General features: G+C 37.4%; 1 protein-coding gene across 1 annotated transcript in view; it reads right to left on the bottom strand.

Annotated features, from left to right (window-relative positions):
* The window catches only part of COL12A1 (collagen type XII alpha 1 chain), a 134,351-nt gene that overhangs the window by 105,072 nt on the left and 9,260 nt on the right, over nucleotides 1-20,019 (bottom strand). Inside the window, exons 3-12 of the mRNA XM_034766198.1 lie at nucleotides 14,030-14,146; nucleotides 11,813-11,956; nucleotides 10,962-11,021; nucleotides 9,188-9,451; nucleotides 8,846-9,010; nucleotides 8,221-8,394; nucleotides 7,038-7,328; nucleotides 6,205-6,807; nucleotides 4,594-4,866; nucleotides 1,423-1,695 (exon numbers count right to left, since the gene is read on the bottom strand). Coding sequence (XP_034622089.1) covers nucleotides 1,423-1,695; nucleotides 4,594-4,866; nucleotides 6,205-6,807; nucleotides 7,038-7,328; nucleotides 8,221-8,394; nucleotides 8,846-9,010; nucleotides 9,188-9,451; nucleotides 10,962-11,021; nucleotides 11,813-11,956; nucleotides 14,030-14,146 — 2,364 coding nt within the window. The remainder of the gene's footprint in view (nucleotides 1-1,422; nucleotides 1,696-4,593; nucleotides 4,867-6,204; nucleotides 6,808-7,037; nucleotides 7,329-8,220; nucleotides 8,395-8,845; nucleotides 9,011-9,187; nucleotides 9,452-10,961; nucleotides 11,022-11,812; nucleotides 11,957-14,029; nucleotides 14,147-20,019) is intronic.

Genomic DNA, 20,019 nt, shown 5'->3' with positions numbered 1-20,019 from the left:
AAAAAACAGAGACAAGGAAGAACAATTTGCTTCCGTAAGTCACCATGCACATCTTTTATTGGTATGTATATTATATGGCACAGAAACTACATTAAAATAACTTTCAGGTTGATGCACAAAATTTATAAAAGCAATGAAAATGTGAGGTAACAGTGCAAAATTATTTTTGTGGTAACCATTTGTGCATAGTATCAGAGGGGTAGCCATGTTAGTCTGGATCTGTAAAAAGCAACAGAGAGTCCTGTGGCACCTTTAAGACTAATTGGAGCATAAGCTTTCGTATTGGAGCATAAGCTTTCGTGGGTGAATGCCCACTTTGTCAGATGCATAGGCACAGGAGCACATATGGTTCCCTATGGAAAAGTCTCCTATGAGACACTTTAAGTACCACTCAAAAATACTGACTTCCACAGTACAGTAACTCATCACTTAAAGTTGTCCCGGTTAATGTTATTTCATTGTTTCGTTGCTGATCAATTAGGGAACATGCTCATTTAAGTTTGCGCAATGCTCCCTTATAACGTCGTTTGGCAGCTGCCTGCTTTGTCCACTGTTTGCAGGAAGAGCAAGCCTGTTGGAGCTAGCTGGTGAGGGCTTGGAACCAGGGTGGGCCGGCAGCCCCCCTATCAGCTCCCCGCTCCCCTAAGTTCCCTGTGCGGCAGCTGCCCAGCAGGCTACCAATTGCCGGCAGTTCAGCTGTCCTTCCCCCCACTGCCATGTGCTGCTCCTGCCCTCTGCCTTGGAGCTGCTCCTCAGAGCCTCCTGCTTGCTGTGCAGGGGGAGGGGGGAAGAGAGGGCTAATGTCAGGGTGTCCCCCTGCCCCTGCTCCTGCCCCCAGTTTCCATTTAGCAATCAAAATTTGATCTTTATTTTTGTAACGTTTTAATGTTGCATAAACATTAAGAGCCCAATCCAACAGTTATTGAATTCAATGTAAAGACTATCACTGATTTTAATGGATGCTGGATTAGTCCCTAAATAAGCAACTTGCTGACAGTAGATAAAGATGTGTAACCTACAATGATATTACATGAACAATTTTTAGGCTTATACATATTTCGTTTGAGTTTAAACCTTTCAAATTGAAATGTTTTTGTAACAGACAATTCAGAAGTCTTATTTTCTTTGCCTGACATATATGTGGGCATTTTGCCCAAGGCACATCAACACGTTTAGGAGTTACAGATTCAAGAATGTTTACAAAAGGCAAAATCCAAAGGCTCTTGATTAGAATTTGGGATGTTGTTATATTTAAATTGTTTCTCAATTAAACTTGCATGATTCTAAAACACCCCATTCATCTTGCTGTAACAAGAAAAAAGAGAAAGGAACATCCAAGTTACACATACTGAAAATAAAAAATATATCAATGTGCACAACTTCTTCTCAAGCCCCACTACAAGCTTGTTATTTATTACGTACCTTCTTCAGTTTTTGCATATCCATTCAATGAATTTCCAGGCCCAGACTGATACTCAGGAATAACATAAACTTCATATCTTGTATCGGGAGTCAAGTTCAGTAGCGTAGTTGATCTTTCATTTGCTGGGACAGTTACTTGTTTTCTCTCTCTTCCAGTCACTGGCCTGTATGCAACCCTATACCTCAGAACATTTCCTGGAGCTGGCATCCAGCCAACCTTAAAGCTATCAGTAGTTTCATCTGTTATCATTAAGTTTCGAGGAGCCCCTTTAACTGCAAACAAACACAAATATAATTTGCAAACATTTGCCTTCAGAGAACCAACTGCATTACTTCATCCCACTTACCAAGACCAGGGCCTACATTTTCAAAAAGGGAATAGTTATGTTTCTATGCTTCTCATTTTGGATAACCAATCTGAGACACCTTATAAGGGCTCGGTGTTTCAGAGAACTGGTACACAGCACTTTCTGAAAATCAGGCCCCTTTAATGCGTACCACCTCTGACTGCCAGAAGGGGAGCAGAAAACGGGATGAATCACTCAGTAAATTGCCCTGTTCTGTTCATTCCCTCTGAAGCATCTGGCACTTTCCACAGTCGAAAGACAGGATACTGGCATAGATTGGCCATTGGTCTGATCCAGTATGGCCGTTCTTAAGGTCTTATCAAGTCAGGCCACCAAAATTATGAGTTGCTTTTGAAAATTTAGAACCAAGGCTACAACTTAAACTGCACCAATGTTTGCTGATTTATGTAACCACTCAAGGATCTGCCAAAGTAGTTGTTTAACAGAAGTAGCCTTCTAATAAAGGTAGAGTAGAGCTGTACTCAGTACATTTGTGTATACTCTCGGGCAGTTTCTTAAAATAACAGGTTGCTTAATAAAGATTTTTTTTTGCACACATTTCACTGATTGTGGGTATTTACTTCTGTGCCATCCCCAGTCACGGATGAGTGTCAGATGCACTTGACTATACATAGGCACACACCAGATTTTGAAAAGCCATCTAACGTAGTAATCAGGAAAAATATTGAAAATATTGGAGCTCTATAAGCTAAATTCTCAGCATTGATATGAATTTTTCATTTATTGACTATTTAAAATGTTTATGAATTAGGCTGTTCCCCTCAAGAGAGAAAATCGCTTGTTATCTTGGAAGATAAAAAAAACTAAGGCCTGCATTTTAACATACCCTGCTCCTTGACAAAAATGATGGCTTCAGCTGAGACCATTCAGCTGGATTGGATAGATGGAACAGGGCAGAATTTAATCCTTTGCCACATACCTTGGGCCAAATTATATCATATGTTGCCCAGCAGTCAGTGGGAGTTTATTCACATGCATTTGAGGACAACATTTGCTCTTGAGTGTTCACTAACCACATCAAGGTAAACTTCCTCAACAAAGATAATTTGAACATCATTATACCAGAAATATTGTTCGTTGTTATTCAATTAAAGATCTGTTTGAAAGTTGAACAAAAAACACTTCCTTTAAAAAAACAAAAAATTATTTTTTCAATTGACCATAAATACAGAATAGGATTTAAACTCTGTAGCTGCCTAAAGCCCAAATCAGCTATCAAGAAACCAGCTATTCAACCCAAGCTGCTGGCAACTCAGCATGCAGAACTATTGGCATTTACATGGCATTAGTGGCTTCTCAAAAATGGCAGGATTTTATCAGATCAAAATGATGAGCATTTTAAAATGCACTATCAGTCATAATATGGAGTGTATTTCTGACACGTCTGAAATTTTTGTTAAAGCTGCTGTTCCCCCAGTTCTTCACATTTCAGACCTACATTTCTATGATTTATGAAGTGTGGATAGTATCAGCCAAGCAGCCATTTGAGGCAGATGATTTCCTAAGGGAGAGTTGCATGTGGCTAAAACATTATGACCTGTGCAGTTACAGTGAGATTATGTATACCAACACGTACAGGATGAAAGTCCAGATCCTCAACTCCCATTCATCTCAAAGTCCGTTAGGTGTCTAAATGCATTTGAGGATCTGGGCCAAATTGGACTGTTCCCTCAATCCAAGCCATTTTATAAATAAACACATATTTTAATCAATACTAAGGAAAATAAATCAACAGAATAGCTTTTCATGCTATTCCCTTTGTTTGTGTAGTTCACCAGAATCTTCTGTAATACAAAGTTCGAAGATTATAGGGTGAACTAGGAATATGGAAAGTAATGAGTACAGCTTAATAGCCTAGCTAGATTAGATTGAATTGAATAACTAACTATAGGGGTAAAAAAATAAATTAACTGTAATGTTACCCCTTAAAATAAGCGTGATCTTGCAGACGGTACTCACAGAAAACTCGCATGGTACTCTAATATCTATACTGTCAGGCCCATTAAGTCTTGCTATTAAGGAGTTCCCATCTGGGAAATAGAGTTCTTTATTCTATCCATATAACCTTTTTTTCTATAAACACAAATTAAAAGACCTAGGTGCAGCAAACCACTTAAGTATATGCTTAACTTTAAGCATGTGAGTAGTCCCAATGAATTTGATGAATCGGAGCCTTAACCAGTGTGTGTTCACGTTATACTTTTTTTGTTATTTAATTTATTGATACCACCATACTCTATTGGAAAAGCGGCTTCTGAACCTCCAAGAAAACACAGTATCCAGCAAACTTAAGGGAAATAAAACACAACCTTAAATCTAATAGCTGTCCTTTATTGAAATTTTAGACCTAAACCACTGGGGGGGGGGGGGGAATCGACCTAAGATATGCAACTTCAGCTACGAGAATAGCGTAGCTGAAGTTGACGTACCTTAGGTCGACTTACCTCACGTCCTCACGGCGCAGGGTCGACTGCCACCACTCCCCCATCGACTCTGTAACCACCTCTCGCTTCGGTGGAGTACAGGAGTCAACGGCAGAGCAATTGGGAATCGGTTTATTGTGTCTACACTAGAGGCAATAAATCGATCCCCGATAGATCGATCACTACCCACTGATTCGGCGGGTAGAATAGATGTACCCTTAGTCAAGGCACTGGGAAACAGTAATTCCCATTCTCATCCCACATACCAGTGCCATCTCTCAGCATTAGGTTGGTATTCCACATATACAAGTTCTCTCAATAAAACAGATTGTTACTTGAATACATAACATGTTTCTGGCTGAGCATAATAGGAAGGGTACCTTCTAAAGTCGTTTCTTCCCCATCCAAGGAAGGGCCATCACCATCTTCATACTCTGCAATCACACTGACTGAATAAAGAGTTTCAGGAAGTAAATGGGTGAGAACTGAGCTAGTGCTTGAAGCTGGCACTGAAACAAGGAATTCTTCTCCACCAGCAGCTACTTTATATTTAATAAGATAGGATAAAACCTCAGATCCAGCTGGAGACCAATTCACTTTGAAACTGTTGGACGTTACCTCAGAAAAGGCCAAATTACGGGCAGGTAAATAACCTGTTTTAAAAAAAGCCAGACATTACTATAAAACACTTAAAAACCCCTTTAAAATCACTCAAAAACATTTCCTGCAGTCAGCTGATTTCTTTGATTCAATAAATATTTTCTTGATATGCATCTATGCTTGTTTGTCATTCTCACTCATGAATGCATAAAATTCTATGATGATCTCCGAGTTGTCTTAAACAATATGACAATGAGTAGAAGTACCAACTCAATGTTTTCCACCTCAAGTGTCCTTGTTCAGTTAAAAAGTTGTCATTTGTTACTGCCAGCCCTGAAAACTTAAGGTGGAATCTGAGAATCAAGCTGGGTTCTTTCTTTCTCATGTTTCCTAAGGGACAACAGTGCATCCTCAATTTACTGGAGCACTAGCACACAAATGAAATTAACAGAATTTCAACACTCTTACAAGAATGGATCCAGAATGGGGAGTAATGGAAATGACCTGAGGCACAAACATAAACCTGAAGTCCTCAGCTAGTTTTGGTTGGCTTAGCTAACCTACCAGTAGGGATGTTAAGTGTTTGAGCCCTCCAACATAAAAGTTTCATGATCTCAACGGTATTCTAAAACAAAGGCTTATTTTTAAGGAGGCTGGGGTTTTCAAATTTTGGGCTTATCCAACTTCAGTGTCCCTTTTAAATACAAAAATTGTAAAGCACAGGATGTAGTAGCGGATGAAAAATTCCTTCACGTTTTTGACTGCTGTGAGGCGGGTTAATGTCATGAAGGATTTCTCACTCTTAACCTGAAATTTGTGAAGTTGTTGACTTTCTAAACTCTTTTAAATATAACCGCAGAAGAATTTACAGTGACAATGGCAAGTAATTTTTTACTCCTGAGGACATATTTTAACCTCTGTGACTCCTGTGTAAAAGCAAAGTAACTCCACTGAAGTCATTCTAGATTGACATCAGTGTAAATCTGGCCCTCCAACTTTAATGTCATCTTAAACACTTGCAGGGGGGACGTATTTCCCAGTTAATTTTCTTCTTTACCATTCATAAAATAATTGTTTTTTCCCCAGTGTTTTTAATAAGTTTAAAATAATCCGTCGAATCTTAAATTACTTTAAATCGGCATTGTTCCATGGAAGCCAATGGTGTAATGAAGTGAAGAATCAAGTCCACTTAGCTAATTATTTGGAGTTATTTTATGTTTTGATTGTATCACTTTAGGTAAAAACAGATGAACAGATTGTGCCCTCATTTATACCTGGACATTTTCATTGACAATAAGGGGGTTAAATAAATGTAACTGAGAATCAAATTTGGCTCAGACTATTTTCATTGCTTTTTTTTTTTATTTCTCTAATTATTGATAATTACTTACTTTTCTTCCTTATAGCGGCCAGTTCCTGCTCAATTCGTAGGCAGACAGACTGTGTAAGTTCAAATGATATTCTTTGGAACGCATCAAAATCTTCCACTGTGTACACATGGGTTTCAGCAGGTGGTGAAGCAATTGCTTCCAGTTCTGTACGTACTGCATCCTTAACACCAACTGCAAATATCTCTACATCTGATTCCCTCAATTTTATGGCTGGCTCTTTAAAGGCATCTGACGATTTTCCATCAGTAATAAGAATCATGACCCTTGGTACATTTGGTCTTGATCCTCTGTTGATAACAAATACTTTCTCCCTCACATAGGTCATCGCTTTGCCTGTGTTTGTAGATCCACCTCTGTAGGGGAAGGTGTTAATAGCCTGAATTATATCTTCAATTTTGTTGTATCTGTTCAAATAAAACTCCGTATAGGGATCCCTGCTGTACTGGACAAGACTTATTTGTACTTTTTGAGGTGAAATCTCAAAGCTTTTAACTAACACTTCCAAAAAGGCTCTTACTTTAACAAAATTGGCGATACCAATGCTGTAGGAGCCATCCACTAAAAGCACAATATCAGCTTTTACATCCACACCACGGGAGCATTCTGTAAAGAGAAAAAATTACAAGTATAAAAGCCAATAGTCATGGCACTTCTATTGCAGCTTTTCTAATCAGCTGACTCATCACTTATAAACACTAAACGATGATGGTCTTTGGTTAAACTAATTCCATTAACTAAAACTATGTCTTCCAGTAAGTGAAGGTCTTTTATTAAGAGAGACATTTAGAGGTATAAAAAAGAGCGACAATATCAGAACCATATTGATAACTTACCCACTTGAACTTTGACTGGCTGTGTTTTTTCCATTATTGTAATTGGCTCACTGGCTGCCATTCCTTTCATTGCATATATACTAATCTGGTACTCTGTTTCTGGAGAAAGATCTCTTACATTTAAGGCAGTAGTTTGAGGACCAACACTCAGCACATGTTGTTTGGCGCCTGCTATCATTGGAAAGAATTGCACTCTGTAGCCTGTTATTTGGCTAGCAGATGGATCCCAAGTCACTCTAATAGATTTTGATGAGATTTGGGTGGCCACTAGGTTTGAAGGAGGCTCCACAGCTGAAAAATTAAAAACAAATCCAAAAAGATCAAATACAATGATAAGCAGATTTTTTTTTTCAAAATTGATTTGTTTTTATGTCCGACTTTTATGACAGATACAGTTTATTTGCTCCAATTTTCTCTAGTTATTTAAAAAAAATAAAAATAATGTAAATGTAAATAAATTCAGCAGAATGGTGGGGGACTCCAAATGAGGCAGAAGGTCAACAACAAAAGCTATATTCCATATCGCCTCAAAAAGGACAATGGAAACCTTGTCATTCAAACCAGCAATAAAACTTTCTCTATCTATTTCCCGGAAACATATCAGAAGGTTTGAATGAATAAAGGCACCCACAGGAAACCACAGACATAGAGCAGTCTACTCTGTCATTGTCTAGAAGGGGAAGATTTGGGAATCTTGAAGAGGCATAGAAAGTGCAAGGCTACAGCTTGAGCACAATTTGGTTTCAACAGTCTTCAGTCTTTACCCATGGATCGTTGCCAAACCATATCTACCGCCCCTTAACCCAAGCTGCCTTGCCCTGCATAACCAGTGACACAATAGGGCATGATTCATGCCCTTCACATGTGGGTCTTTTCAAGTGAATTCTCTCCTTAAACACATTTTCCACCATGTAGTCTAAAGTGTTATGTTCTCAGGATTTGATAACTCTAAAGGCAACATAATAATTTGTAGTTATGGACTTCAGTGGGATATTTCAAATCCAGTCAATCACATGTGTTCTAATCCTCTGCTGTTTAAATCTATACAGCTGGAAACATGTCTTCCATATTCTAATGGCAGACTATAAAATGAATGGAACTATCAGAATAAGCATGGACCATCACATTAAAAACACATATCCGTACATTCCAGTTAACAATAAACTTTTGTAAAAGGTCTCACCTTCTTCTCCACTAACCAATTCACCCAGCTGTTCATCAACACCTGAGCACACTTGTGAGATTATTTCATTCTGTATATCCACTATTCCATCAAAATTTGCCACGTTAAAAACATGCTTCAAGGATGGCTGAGATGCCATAAGTTTCAGTTCTTTTGCATCTGCTGCTTTGATTCCTAAAAGTTATGACAGATGAGATCATATTATGTATAAAACATTTAGATCTTTGTAAGTCTATTTTTAAAGTTTTAAAGCATCTTGGAATAAAGCTGATGCAGGTTAAGCTCTTTAATTATTAACAACCAGGCTATTAAAACTTAATTAAAGCTGTGGGTTAATGCAGTAGACTTTTACTTAATGAGGTCATATGTCAAACCGAGTTTGTCGGTCATATCCTAGTCTCCCTCTGGACACGTTACAAAACTACCACACAGTTTGGCACAGCTGAGACTCTCTGCTCAGGAGAGACCAAAGGGCCAGTCTCAGGTACCATGCATTGAACATCCCTAGCCTGTAAAATGCATGAATCAAGCTAGTGCTATTAGAATGTTAATGCCTCACTTTAATGAGCATTAAATTTATCCACAATATTAAATAGTAACAATAATTAATGAATAACTTATATACCCAAGGAGAAGACTTCAACTCCTATGTTGCGAAGCTCTCTTGCAGGAATTTCAACTTCATCTTGAGATTTTCCATCCGTAATGATAATTGCTACTTTAGGAATGCCTTTTCTTGCTCCAGCAGATTCAGTGAATGCATTCCTAATCAGATAATCAATAGCTTCACCTAAAAACAATAAAATGGTCTGTGGTTTTCTTAGGTATGAGTGAACTAGGATTTAAATAGTATTTCAGCTGTAAAATAAAATGCTATACAAACAGATTTCGGTGGAAGTTTTTCCCTCAACTATTGCTTTTAGCTTTCATATGTTATTATATGTTTTATATGTTATAAAATCTGTACCTGTCATTGTATTGCCACCTTTGTAAGGTATTCCTCTAATTGCATTAAGAAGATCATTCCTTCTGAAATACTGATTTAAGTTGAACTCAGTTCTTGTATCAGTACTGTACTGAACAACTCCAATTCGTGTCTTTTCTTCCCCAATGTCAAAAGCCGATACAAGAGTGTCCATGAAGTCCAAAATATATCTGAAGTTACTTCTCCCAACACTCCACGAGCCATCCACAAGAAAAACTAAATCTGTCAGTGCACTGACAGAACATTCTGAAACACATTAAAAACAACACAAATCTCTTAACAGAACAATGAAAAATCACTTACATGTCAATATCTCCAAACACTTTCACTACCCCATACCATAATCAAAAGCTATCAGTTAAAAATGAACAATAGAACTCTAACAAATAGAAGCCAAGCCAAACAGAAATTAAACAGATTAGAATCCTTATTTGAAATATCTTACTTGGGTTGGACACCGTTCACCTAGCTTTAGTGACATATCTACTGTGAGGATATTCCAGAAACAGAGAAATTCATTACAATAACACTGATAAGCACTGGGGCAGAAATAGTAAACACTGAACAAAACATTCAATGCTTTTGGTGAAAAATAACTTTACTAAACCTCTAATAAAATATAGTATTAGTAAAATGTGTTAAAATGTGATTTTGGAAGTGACAGACTCCTTTTTTGTATGACACACTGATCATCTATGCAAAAATCACACAACCCTGTTAAACTTTTTATAACTTTTATAAATTAGACCTATTATTAATGGGTCTAATTTGAATCAACACCAAGTTGCTTGCGGCCAAATGTGCCTTTGCATATGTACAAACCTTCCATTGATATCAAAAGGAGATCTGCATATCTGTAGGAAGAATTTGTCCCTGAGGGCCAAATCCTGGGCTTTGGTCCATTTGCAGCACAGGACCTACCAAAGCCGTGCACCCCAACCAGACTTCAAAGCCACAAAGAACTATTTGTGTGCTAAAGGAGGAAGCCAGCCTCAGAAGTGGCTATGTAACACCAGCTCTTCCACTGCCCCAAAGTGGTGTTGCAGTCTCTCTCTCTACCTAGGAACTAAGGGATGACATTGGAGAGGCACTGAGCATGTGCAGCCTGAGCTCCTAATGGCAAGTTTTGGTTGGAGAACCTGAATGGAGCTGCACACCCTCAACAGAGGCCTTCCAACTGGGAGCTCCAAAATGAAACTGTCCATCAGGAGCTCAGGCTGGGGTCAAAGAGCACCTTGTCCTGCAGTGATCAGTAGTTACAAAGGGAGACATACAGCGCCTGCAGCACTGCACACCCCCCAATATACAATGTTGTAGAAGGATTTGATGCTGGGGAAGAATTAATTCTGATAGTGCTCTTCTCTCCCTCCCCCACCCTTATCCCAACAGCAGTACAGGTTTTTTCTGCAACCCTGTGTGTCCTCAGCAGGGAGACATTTATTAAAGGGCTGAGATGTGCTTAGGGTTGCTCAGAGGACGTGAGCTTATTTGCATGAAATCCCTGGCTCTCAGCTCAGATTTTCACCTCTTTCCCATACAGAGGCAGCAGATTTTCAGACCCTCCTCGAGTTTAGTCAGCCCAGCACACTCAGCCAGATTACATATTAGTACAACCTTACTGCTAAACAACATAGGCACAGAATTTGACTTTATCATCTGATCCAAAGCCCTGACTTTGCACTGACATAAATGGGCTTTGGATCAAACCCTTAGTTACCTCTAAAATGTCACATAAGCTGGAAGACAAAAAACGTACTTTTTATGTGAATCTGGCCGGGCTTCTTGTCCTCTGGACTCACTGCAACACCTGTCTGAACTAAACAAACCACAACATAAACAGGATTAGTGGAAAGGAAACAAGAAATTGTCACTTGGCCTATAGGTTACATTTTGTAAAAGTCAAGAAAAACAAGGTGAGAAGGAGATACGTCAACCAGATTTGTAGTGTGCCTCTCTCAGAATGAGAATGCATATGTGCAAGTTACAAGTACTATTCCTGGACACTGATTTGACAGCATTAGAGTTAGGCCAATACATAAATAATTACAAATTCCTTTCAGAGTAGCAGCCGTGTTAGTCTGTATCCGCAAAAAGAAGAACAGGAGTACTTGTGGCACCTTAGAGACTAACAAATTTATTAGAGCATAAGCTTTCGTGGACATCCGAAGAAGTGGGCTGTAGTCCACGAAAGCTTATGCTCTAATAAATTTGTTAGTCTCTAAGGTGCCACGAGTACTCCTGCTCTTCTTTTTACAAATTCCTTGTGCTCACACTGCACCTTCCATCCTGAAGTGTTTATGAGAACTAATAATTAACCTTTGCAACACCATGTAAATCAGGTAAATAATATTATCCCCATCTTACAGATGGGTAAACTGTGGTTAAGTAACATGCTTGTGATTATATGAGAAATCTGCGGCAAAGCCAGAAACAAAGCATAATGGGGAAAAGGCTGCTCAAGGGCCACAGATGGCCAGGCTATAGGTATGCAATGATGTTTTGTTGGCCAATTGGCACCAACCCAGAATTTGCTCCTATAACCCAAATATTAAATAGCCACTTAAGTTGCTTTATTCAGCTATGTCTAACTTTTTTATGTGTACTTACTTGTAAGTTGGCCAAAGACGGGTAGACTCTCTTCTCTGTCATCATATGAAGCTATTGTCACAACATATTCTGTATCAGGTGTAAGATCTGACAATATAGTATGGGTAACACTAGGTGCAAGGGTAAATTCTTTAGTAGGTCCATCTGCAATACAACATACAAAGCACATTTAACACAAAGGGTCTAAAGCCAATCATAATAATTATGAGTTTTTCATAATCTGAAAACACAGTAGAAAGAGTTATCTGTCCACAGGCTGTAAATAAAATTTTAAAACAGTTGTTTGCCTTCTTGAAACACCTAGTTGCAAAGGACATACAGAACTGCTTCCAATAAAGCATTTTATTTAATCGTCAATTTTAAAACCAATCATGTGTACAATAAAATTAGCTGTCATTCAGAAAATCAGTTTATATAGTGGGTCTAATTCTAACCTCATATCATATTCTAACCTCATTTTATACGGGTATAACTCCAGTGATTGTAGTTGAGTTACAAATGATTTACACTGGTAAAAATGAAAGGAGATGTGGCCCCAATATTTTACATTGAGAGATGCACACTATTTTCCCTAGAAAAAGCACATGGTTGGTATAAGGTTCTTTTATGTTATTTAAGCTATTATATTTTTAATAGAAGATAATTTTCAATTTTCCAATATGTAAAATCAGGCAGAAGAGACATGCTTCCAAATTGGTATTTCTAATACTACTGTGGACGTGCACTGGGCCTGATTCTCAACTGCCTTGCACTGTGAGTAGCCACCAACATGTGTGGAGAATTAGCATGAGAAATACTGTCATTTGGACTTAGTAGCATTTCACATTCACTCTGCACTTGTTAAGGGGCAAGGCAGAGGAGACTCAGAGACACACCATTTATAGAGTCAGTTTTGGTTAAAAACAGTATGTCTGGATCTGATTCTGAATTCATATCAGTTTTACACTAAGGTCATTAGGAATTACTCCTGATTTACACTGGGATAACAGCTGAAACAGGATTTCCAGGAATCAGACATCATTAAGAAGATTATCAACAGTGGACATTACCTTTCCCCCTATACAGCTAAAAGCAACAGTTGCTAGGGTGACCAGATAGCAACTGTGAAAAAACAGGACAGGCACCTATATAAGAAAAAGTCCCAAAAAACGGAACTGTCCCTTTAAAAATGGGACATCTGGTCACCCTAATAGTAGCAGAACTTCCACCACCTATCTACCGTCAATGTATGTCATTCAGCAACTATTTCTGACAATGCGCCACATGTTTAAGAAAAAGTTCTGCAAATCTAATCAACATCAATTAATATTCGCTAGCCAACCCTAGAACATTTGGACCTAATCCTGCATAGTGTCTCCTGAGCAGTGCATAGTGCTCTCAATTCCCATTTAAGTTAACAGGAGCTGAAAGTGTTCAGAACTATGCAAGATTACGTATATCTTAGGGAAATGAAAGAGTGGGTAAACTTTCTACACTAATGCCAGGATTCTAGGGCCCAACCCTGCAGACCCTTATGGATGTAAGAAGTATCACTGACTTTAGTGAGACTACTCACAAGAGTAAGAGTTCACTGGTATGAATAAGGTTTCGCAGCCAGGATTTTCAAATGACTTTCAATGGGATTTGGGTCCCTAAATCCCTTAGGCCCTTTGAAAATCCCAGTTTGCAATATTGGGCCGCCAAGTGTTTTGGGACAGGGGCTGTTATGAAACTAAACTGCTGAAGAGATTAACCATGAGTGAAGGACCTGAACAGGTGGCAGAACCCAAAGGCTAGATTTTGCTATCTGCCTGCATCACGCAGCCAGGGGTAGTGCAGGCCCACCCTCCCAGGAACTCTCTATTTTCCCTCAGGGGCTGAAAGTTACACCTCCTCTTTATGAGGTGTAGCCCTGCCTTCATCTACTTCCTGCCCCTCCACACCTAGATGCTCCAAGGGAGAAGCATCTAGAGCACAATCCTTGCGTATTCCAAAGCATTGAAGCTACAATGCAGGTAGCCCTAACACATGCCACACAAGAAAGGGAAATCCTTGCTCCCTCCTATGCCTCTATGGAGCTGTGTAAGGACAAGGCACAATCTTACCTGTAAAAATTAGGACGTTAACATCTATCCTCACACTTCATTTTGACACTTACACAAAAATCATTTTTAATAGATTTCACAAAAACAAATGTAGTGGTGTGAGATCAAGTGACTTTATAAAACAAAACCTTACCAGTCGTAGGGACCACTGTTATCCTGTACCCCTCTATTGCATCAGGTGGTCTTGTCCATGACATTCGAACAGTATGTTCATCTATAATTGTAAAATTCAAGTCTGACGGTGGATTAACTGCAAAAGATTTACATCAGGGAAATGTTTACTAAATAGAACAAGCTACCATCATCTTAATAAATAAAATAATAATGTTGAGCAAAGCTTACTAAGATTGTCTTTGCATAAATTTGTTTCCAACAAATATAAAGATATGTTGTTGGAAAAAAGAGTAAAATAAAAGATGACGAAATATGACAAAACATCAGAGAGCATACGCATTACAAAGGACAGCACAGAACATTTGTTTCTTGAGTTGCCAAGTCATTCAAGAATGGCCAGCAAAATCAAGCACAATAGAAAACACATTTGGATACATGTACAATGAGTTCACAGATAATAACCACATATGCAAACATGTCACATAACAATTAAAGGATTTTTTGTACATGCTGGGTGCAGATCGTACAAGCATGCCAAATCACAACCTGCTTACAACACCATGAGATCGTTTAGAACATCAATACAGTACTCTTTTCCATAGGACATCAAAGAATTGATCATCTTTTTGAAATGGTCTCTGCATACTCATATTTCTTACCAATTATATTTCACTAAATCTAAAAACTTGGCAGAGATAAAGAAAAATAGATTTTTAATAATACAGAAAAAGTTTGAGCATTTTAATGTTTAGTCAAACAATTTATATTATGTTTAATATGTAAGCATACATGTCAAATGTATATCAAGAATACTATATCCATGTATTACATTATTCCAAAGTACTGGGAGCTTAACCCCTTTGTTCCTAGGTGCCACTAATCTGGCATATTTTGCATATGGTTGCAAAGAAGTCAGGAATGAAGGGGTTAACAAATAACAATGGTTATAAGGAATTTGCTGTAATATCTGAACTGATACAAAAGTTCTCAAAACTACGATTCTCCCTGTTTACACCAGTTTGCTGTACAATTTCCAAGGTGTAAACCATCGTTATCATGTTCCCTTTGCAGCAGGTGTACCCATACTAGAAGTAGCATTTTAACATAAAATGCCAGTATGGTTCTTTCAAACACATTGGTTAATTATGAAAAGACAACATCAAGGTATATTTGTAGACATTTATTTACAGAATTTATAGAAAACAGTGAAGAGGGCACCAGTGATCGGAACAAAGGACTGCAAATAAAAACTTGTAGGAGCTGGTGACAGAAGTAATTGAACAGTATAGAAAGAAATAGTTTACATACGCTATTTTGCAGCATCATGCATATGGACATGAAATGTCAATTATTATTTTTTTAGCTTCCCACAATGGACAAAAGCCTCCATGTACAGGGTTCATTACACAAAGACGTTTCATAAAATATTTTATAATGATATTCTCTTTTTAAAATTTTCATGCTCAGTCATGCAGTATTTTACTGACTCACTGTCAGTGCATGGTAGGTATAGTATAGATTACTATTTAAACAGGTCTACAAAGTAAGATAAGATTCAGCCATACTTTCCATAAATACTTTCCTCTGTTTTGCAAGCATTCTTTATTAGTCAGACTTTGTCTGTTTCCTGGAAGATCTCCATCACATATTAAGGATTTTTTGTTTTGTTATTTAAACACGTTTCAGTGAAAAGAGCATCTTTGAGACATAAATCACAGAATTTAAACTGCTGCTAGGCCTTTATACAATAATAATAAATGATAAAAATGAAGTAGACAATCTTTTTATAGATATTTACTGTCACTTCCAACCATAGGATAATATGGCTTTGTAATATTGATATAATAGATATACTAGTACTGGAATAAATGTTATTTTTCCTATTATCCATACACAGGCAGTGAGATTAGACTATTAATCTGCATGCAGTTTTTTCATCATTCTGTTTCCTGTAATCACATTGCTAGAGACAGCAAAGTAGTTATTTAGTATCAAAATCATGCAACAGATGTTAATAGTAAAATACATTTGCATATTAAGAATATCATTATAAAATATTGATTCAGTAGCAATGGCTCAGGACAAATTTAATGCAAAGGCAGAGACAACTGACCTGAGCATGCTTCAAAAGAAAAAAAAATCAGTACATGGAAAAAATAGCACCACCAACCTTGAAAGTAAATTGACCTGATGCAGCAGAGACCTTAGGCTGTAACTGCTGAAGGACAGCAGCAGCCCAACTTGTTGGTATCCAAATGACCGGATTCCTGATAAACTGAAAAACTGACTGTGGGGAAAAGTCTTTAACATTTTAAAGGATTTTATGAAAACTCATAAGTGGTACTTGGAAATTAAAAAGTAGAATACAATCAATATTTAACTACTGTAAATGCCATCCACATATGAAAGCTAAACAAATCCAAATGCTGCTCCCATTAAAGTCACAGGAATTTTCCCTTGGACATGCAGGATTTGGCCCCCAGCCATTAACATTTCTATTGAATTAACACCATTCAAGTGAAAGAAAAGCTCTTTAGACTCCAAGCCTGCAACTGGATCCAAGCCTCACCCAAAACCCCACGGAATCCAGTGGGGTTCTGCACAGTCCAAGGATTAACCACTGTGGAACTTATTGCAGGCTCGGGGCCTAACTGTGGTCATATGACTGAGAACAAGGAGTCAAATGAAGCATTGTAAAAGATTTTGTGGTAAAAATCTCATTATGTTAATCAAAAATAAATGAGACAACTGCTATTTCACATTATTATTCTTATTCCCTGGCTCACCATGACGAAATCATATACTTGTTATATGGGCTCAATCCTGCAGTACTTTAATAGACAAAATGTCCACTGAACACAATGGGAGTTTTGCCTATGCTAGGCCTAAGGAACAGGGCCCCTAAAGCCCTGATCCTACAAAGACCTATGTATGCATATAACTATACTCATGTGAGTAGCCCTCATCAAGATTTCTCATGCAAATAAAGTTACCTGTGTGTAAGTCTCTGCAAGACAGAGATTAGGCATTTACTGCCTGATCCTGTGCTGTCAATGGCAATGCTTCCATTGACTTCAGACGTACAGGATCAGGACCTTAATGTATGGTAATGCCATAATATTCCAGCAAATATGGAAAAGGAGAATAATAAGATATATTTGCCTAGTAACCCAAAAACTAATAATACTTGATAAGATTGTACAGTTACTTAATGAGAGAAAAATTGCATTGTTTGCTTAGTACTAATGATATAGAACTCATTTAAAACAATATAAATGTCTCTAAATCATGGAACTTGCAGCTAAATGGCCGCAGACTGGTCTCAATCCACCACACAATCAGGGCCAATCTTTTGACCTGGGCCTCAAGCTCAAAGAGGGCCTCAAATTTAGACACTTGTTAATTTTTTGGCATTTGATAAGTTTAGCAACTTGTTTTTATGCGCATCCCTATCGGACCAAAATGTGACTCAGCTTAGAGCTGCAAATTTAAGCAAATAAAAGACATATTTTGGTAAAAAGACATAATTTTTTTGTTAACTGATATAGATTTTGTCATATTAAAGAGTTAAAAATGTTCATAAATATTGCGTATTTTTGTCAGTTTGCCTGCATCAGTGGCTTCAGGTGAACGGACCTTCAACATGTTGAAGCAGGTAAAGAACTATCACCGTTCAGCTATGGGACAAGAGCGTTTGAATAGGCTCGCCATGCTTAATATCAACTGTGACATTGCATGAAAGCTAGATTTTTCCTCAATAATTAGTGCATTTCCACAGAAAACAGCTAGAAAAGCATTTGTTAAATAAAAAAATATTCAAATTATGTCTCACTCTTTTTTGGTGCCTTATATTGTTTTCATGTGTCATCATTTTTTATTTTTATTATGGCTAGGGTCCTCAAAAGCTGGAGGTAGCCTGGGTCTCTCTTGACCTCTGAGAGGGCCTGCACACAATTCACTAATTCCACCAGGGCTTGGGGGCAATAAGGAGGTTCCAATGAATTAAACAAACAACTTTCAATAAGCTATTTTTAGAAGCCAATATTTCATGTGTTCATATATGTCTCAGTCACTTCTAGAACTATCGTAAGATAAATTTCTTTATTATATAACCTATGTTATATATCGGGGTAGGCAACCTACGGCACGCGTGCCAAAGGCGGCACGGGAGCTGATTTTCAGTGGCACTCACACTGCCTGGGTCCTGGCCACTGTCCGGGGGGCTCTGCATTTTAATTTAATTTTAAATGAAGCTTCTTAAACATTTTAAAAACCTTATTTACTTTACACACAACAATAGTTTAGTTATATATTATAGACTTCTAGAAAGAGACCTTCTAAAAATGTTAAAATTATTACTGGCATGCGAAATCTTAAATCAAAGTGAATAAATGAAGACTCAGCACGCCACTTCTGAAAGGTTGCCAACCCCGGTTATATATCCAAAAAAAATGCATGTCCAGTCATGATGTATCTAATTCATACCACTATTTATATTGTATATATCAGAATATTTGCTAAGACTAAAAATATAGAGGTTTTTTCCCCTTGTTATGTATACATTATATTGGTTTGTATTGCTTAGCAGATAGCACAAACCCAATATAAAATAAAAGCCAATGGCATTTCACAGATTGTACAAGGTAGCCGCTAGAAGTTCCCAATGAATATCTAATGAGAGAGGGAAAGATTACTTAAAAGAATACTGTCAAATAATTTAGATCCATAATTTGACCTACAGTAAAATTATCATATTCTAGAAGCTGCTGTCCTGCAGCATCTAACTATCCATTAAATAAAAATTCCATCACTGAGAAATTAAAGTAACCACTACCATTTTTTTGGGGCACATAAAATAGTATAGGAGTACTTGTGGCACCTTAGAGACTAACAAATTTATTAGAGCATAAGCTTTCGTGGGCTACAGCCCACTTCTTCGGATGCATATAGAGTGGAACATATATTGAGGAGATATATATACACACATACAGAGAGCATGAACAGGTGGGAGTTGTCTTACCACCTGTTCATGCTCTCTGTATGTGTGTATATATATCTCCTCAATATATGTTCCACTCTATATGCATCCGAAGAAGTGGGCTGTAGCCCACGAAAGCTTATGCTCTAATAAATTTGTTAGTCTCTAAGGTGCCACAAGTACTCCTGTTCTTTTTGCGGATACAGACTAACACGGCTGCTACTCTGAAACATAAAATAGTATGGTATGATTTCTCTCGCTGGCTAGCATTGCAGCAGCAATCAAACAATATGTCTAATCTTGCTCCTACTGAAGTGAGTTCTGTGAAGGATGGACAGGACCCAATATTCATGTTTATTCATCAGTTATTCTTTTCTTTTCTTTTATATATGGCATGGATTTGTTATTAGGCAACTAACCAGACACTGAACCCAGCTCTGTTCCCATTAAGGTCAAAGTTACTGATCTCACTGAAGGAAAAAATACGCCTCTTATTTTAATAAAATAAAGCTATTGTTTAGTAAAGCATAACTTCTCACCTCGTCAGATATGCAGTGTTGCTCACAATACCACAAGGTTGCCATCTGTTTTTATATTTTTATAAATTATACATATTTCTTACATTTTGAGTAAAAATGTAACTAATGTGAAATATATTTTGTTAATATTTCACATTTTTAAAAATATATATAATAAAAATATATTTTTGAATATACACACAGTTCTCTGTGTGTTTGTGTGTATATATATATGTATGTACATATATACATAGGCTTCAAAGGATTAGACTTTTATCAATAAATGTTGATAAATGTCAATTTCACCATACACACAAAATGATGAAAAATATTTTCATCAATCATCTAAATTTACAGATAGGCAAAGTAAGAAAAATACTGTTTGAGGACTTATTAGAGTTGGATTTAAGGATATTTACTTTGTATATTTTTACATGTGATGCTGACAATTTGTGTTTTAATGGTTATAAAGCTTTAACTTTATCAATCTCAGCATCTACTGTCATTAAATAA

This window comes from Trachemys scripta, chromosome 3 (genome assembly GCF_013100865.1).
Source record: "Trachemys scripta elegans isolate TJP31775 chromosome 3, CAS_Tse_1.0, whole genome shotgun sequence".
Classification (NCBI taxonomy): Eukaryota; Metazoa; Chordata; order Testudines; family Emydidae; genus Trachemys; species Trachemys scripta.
The sequence above is the reverse complement of the archived record's forward strand: the minus strand, read 5'-3'. Positions and strand labels throughout refer to the sequence as shown.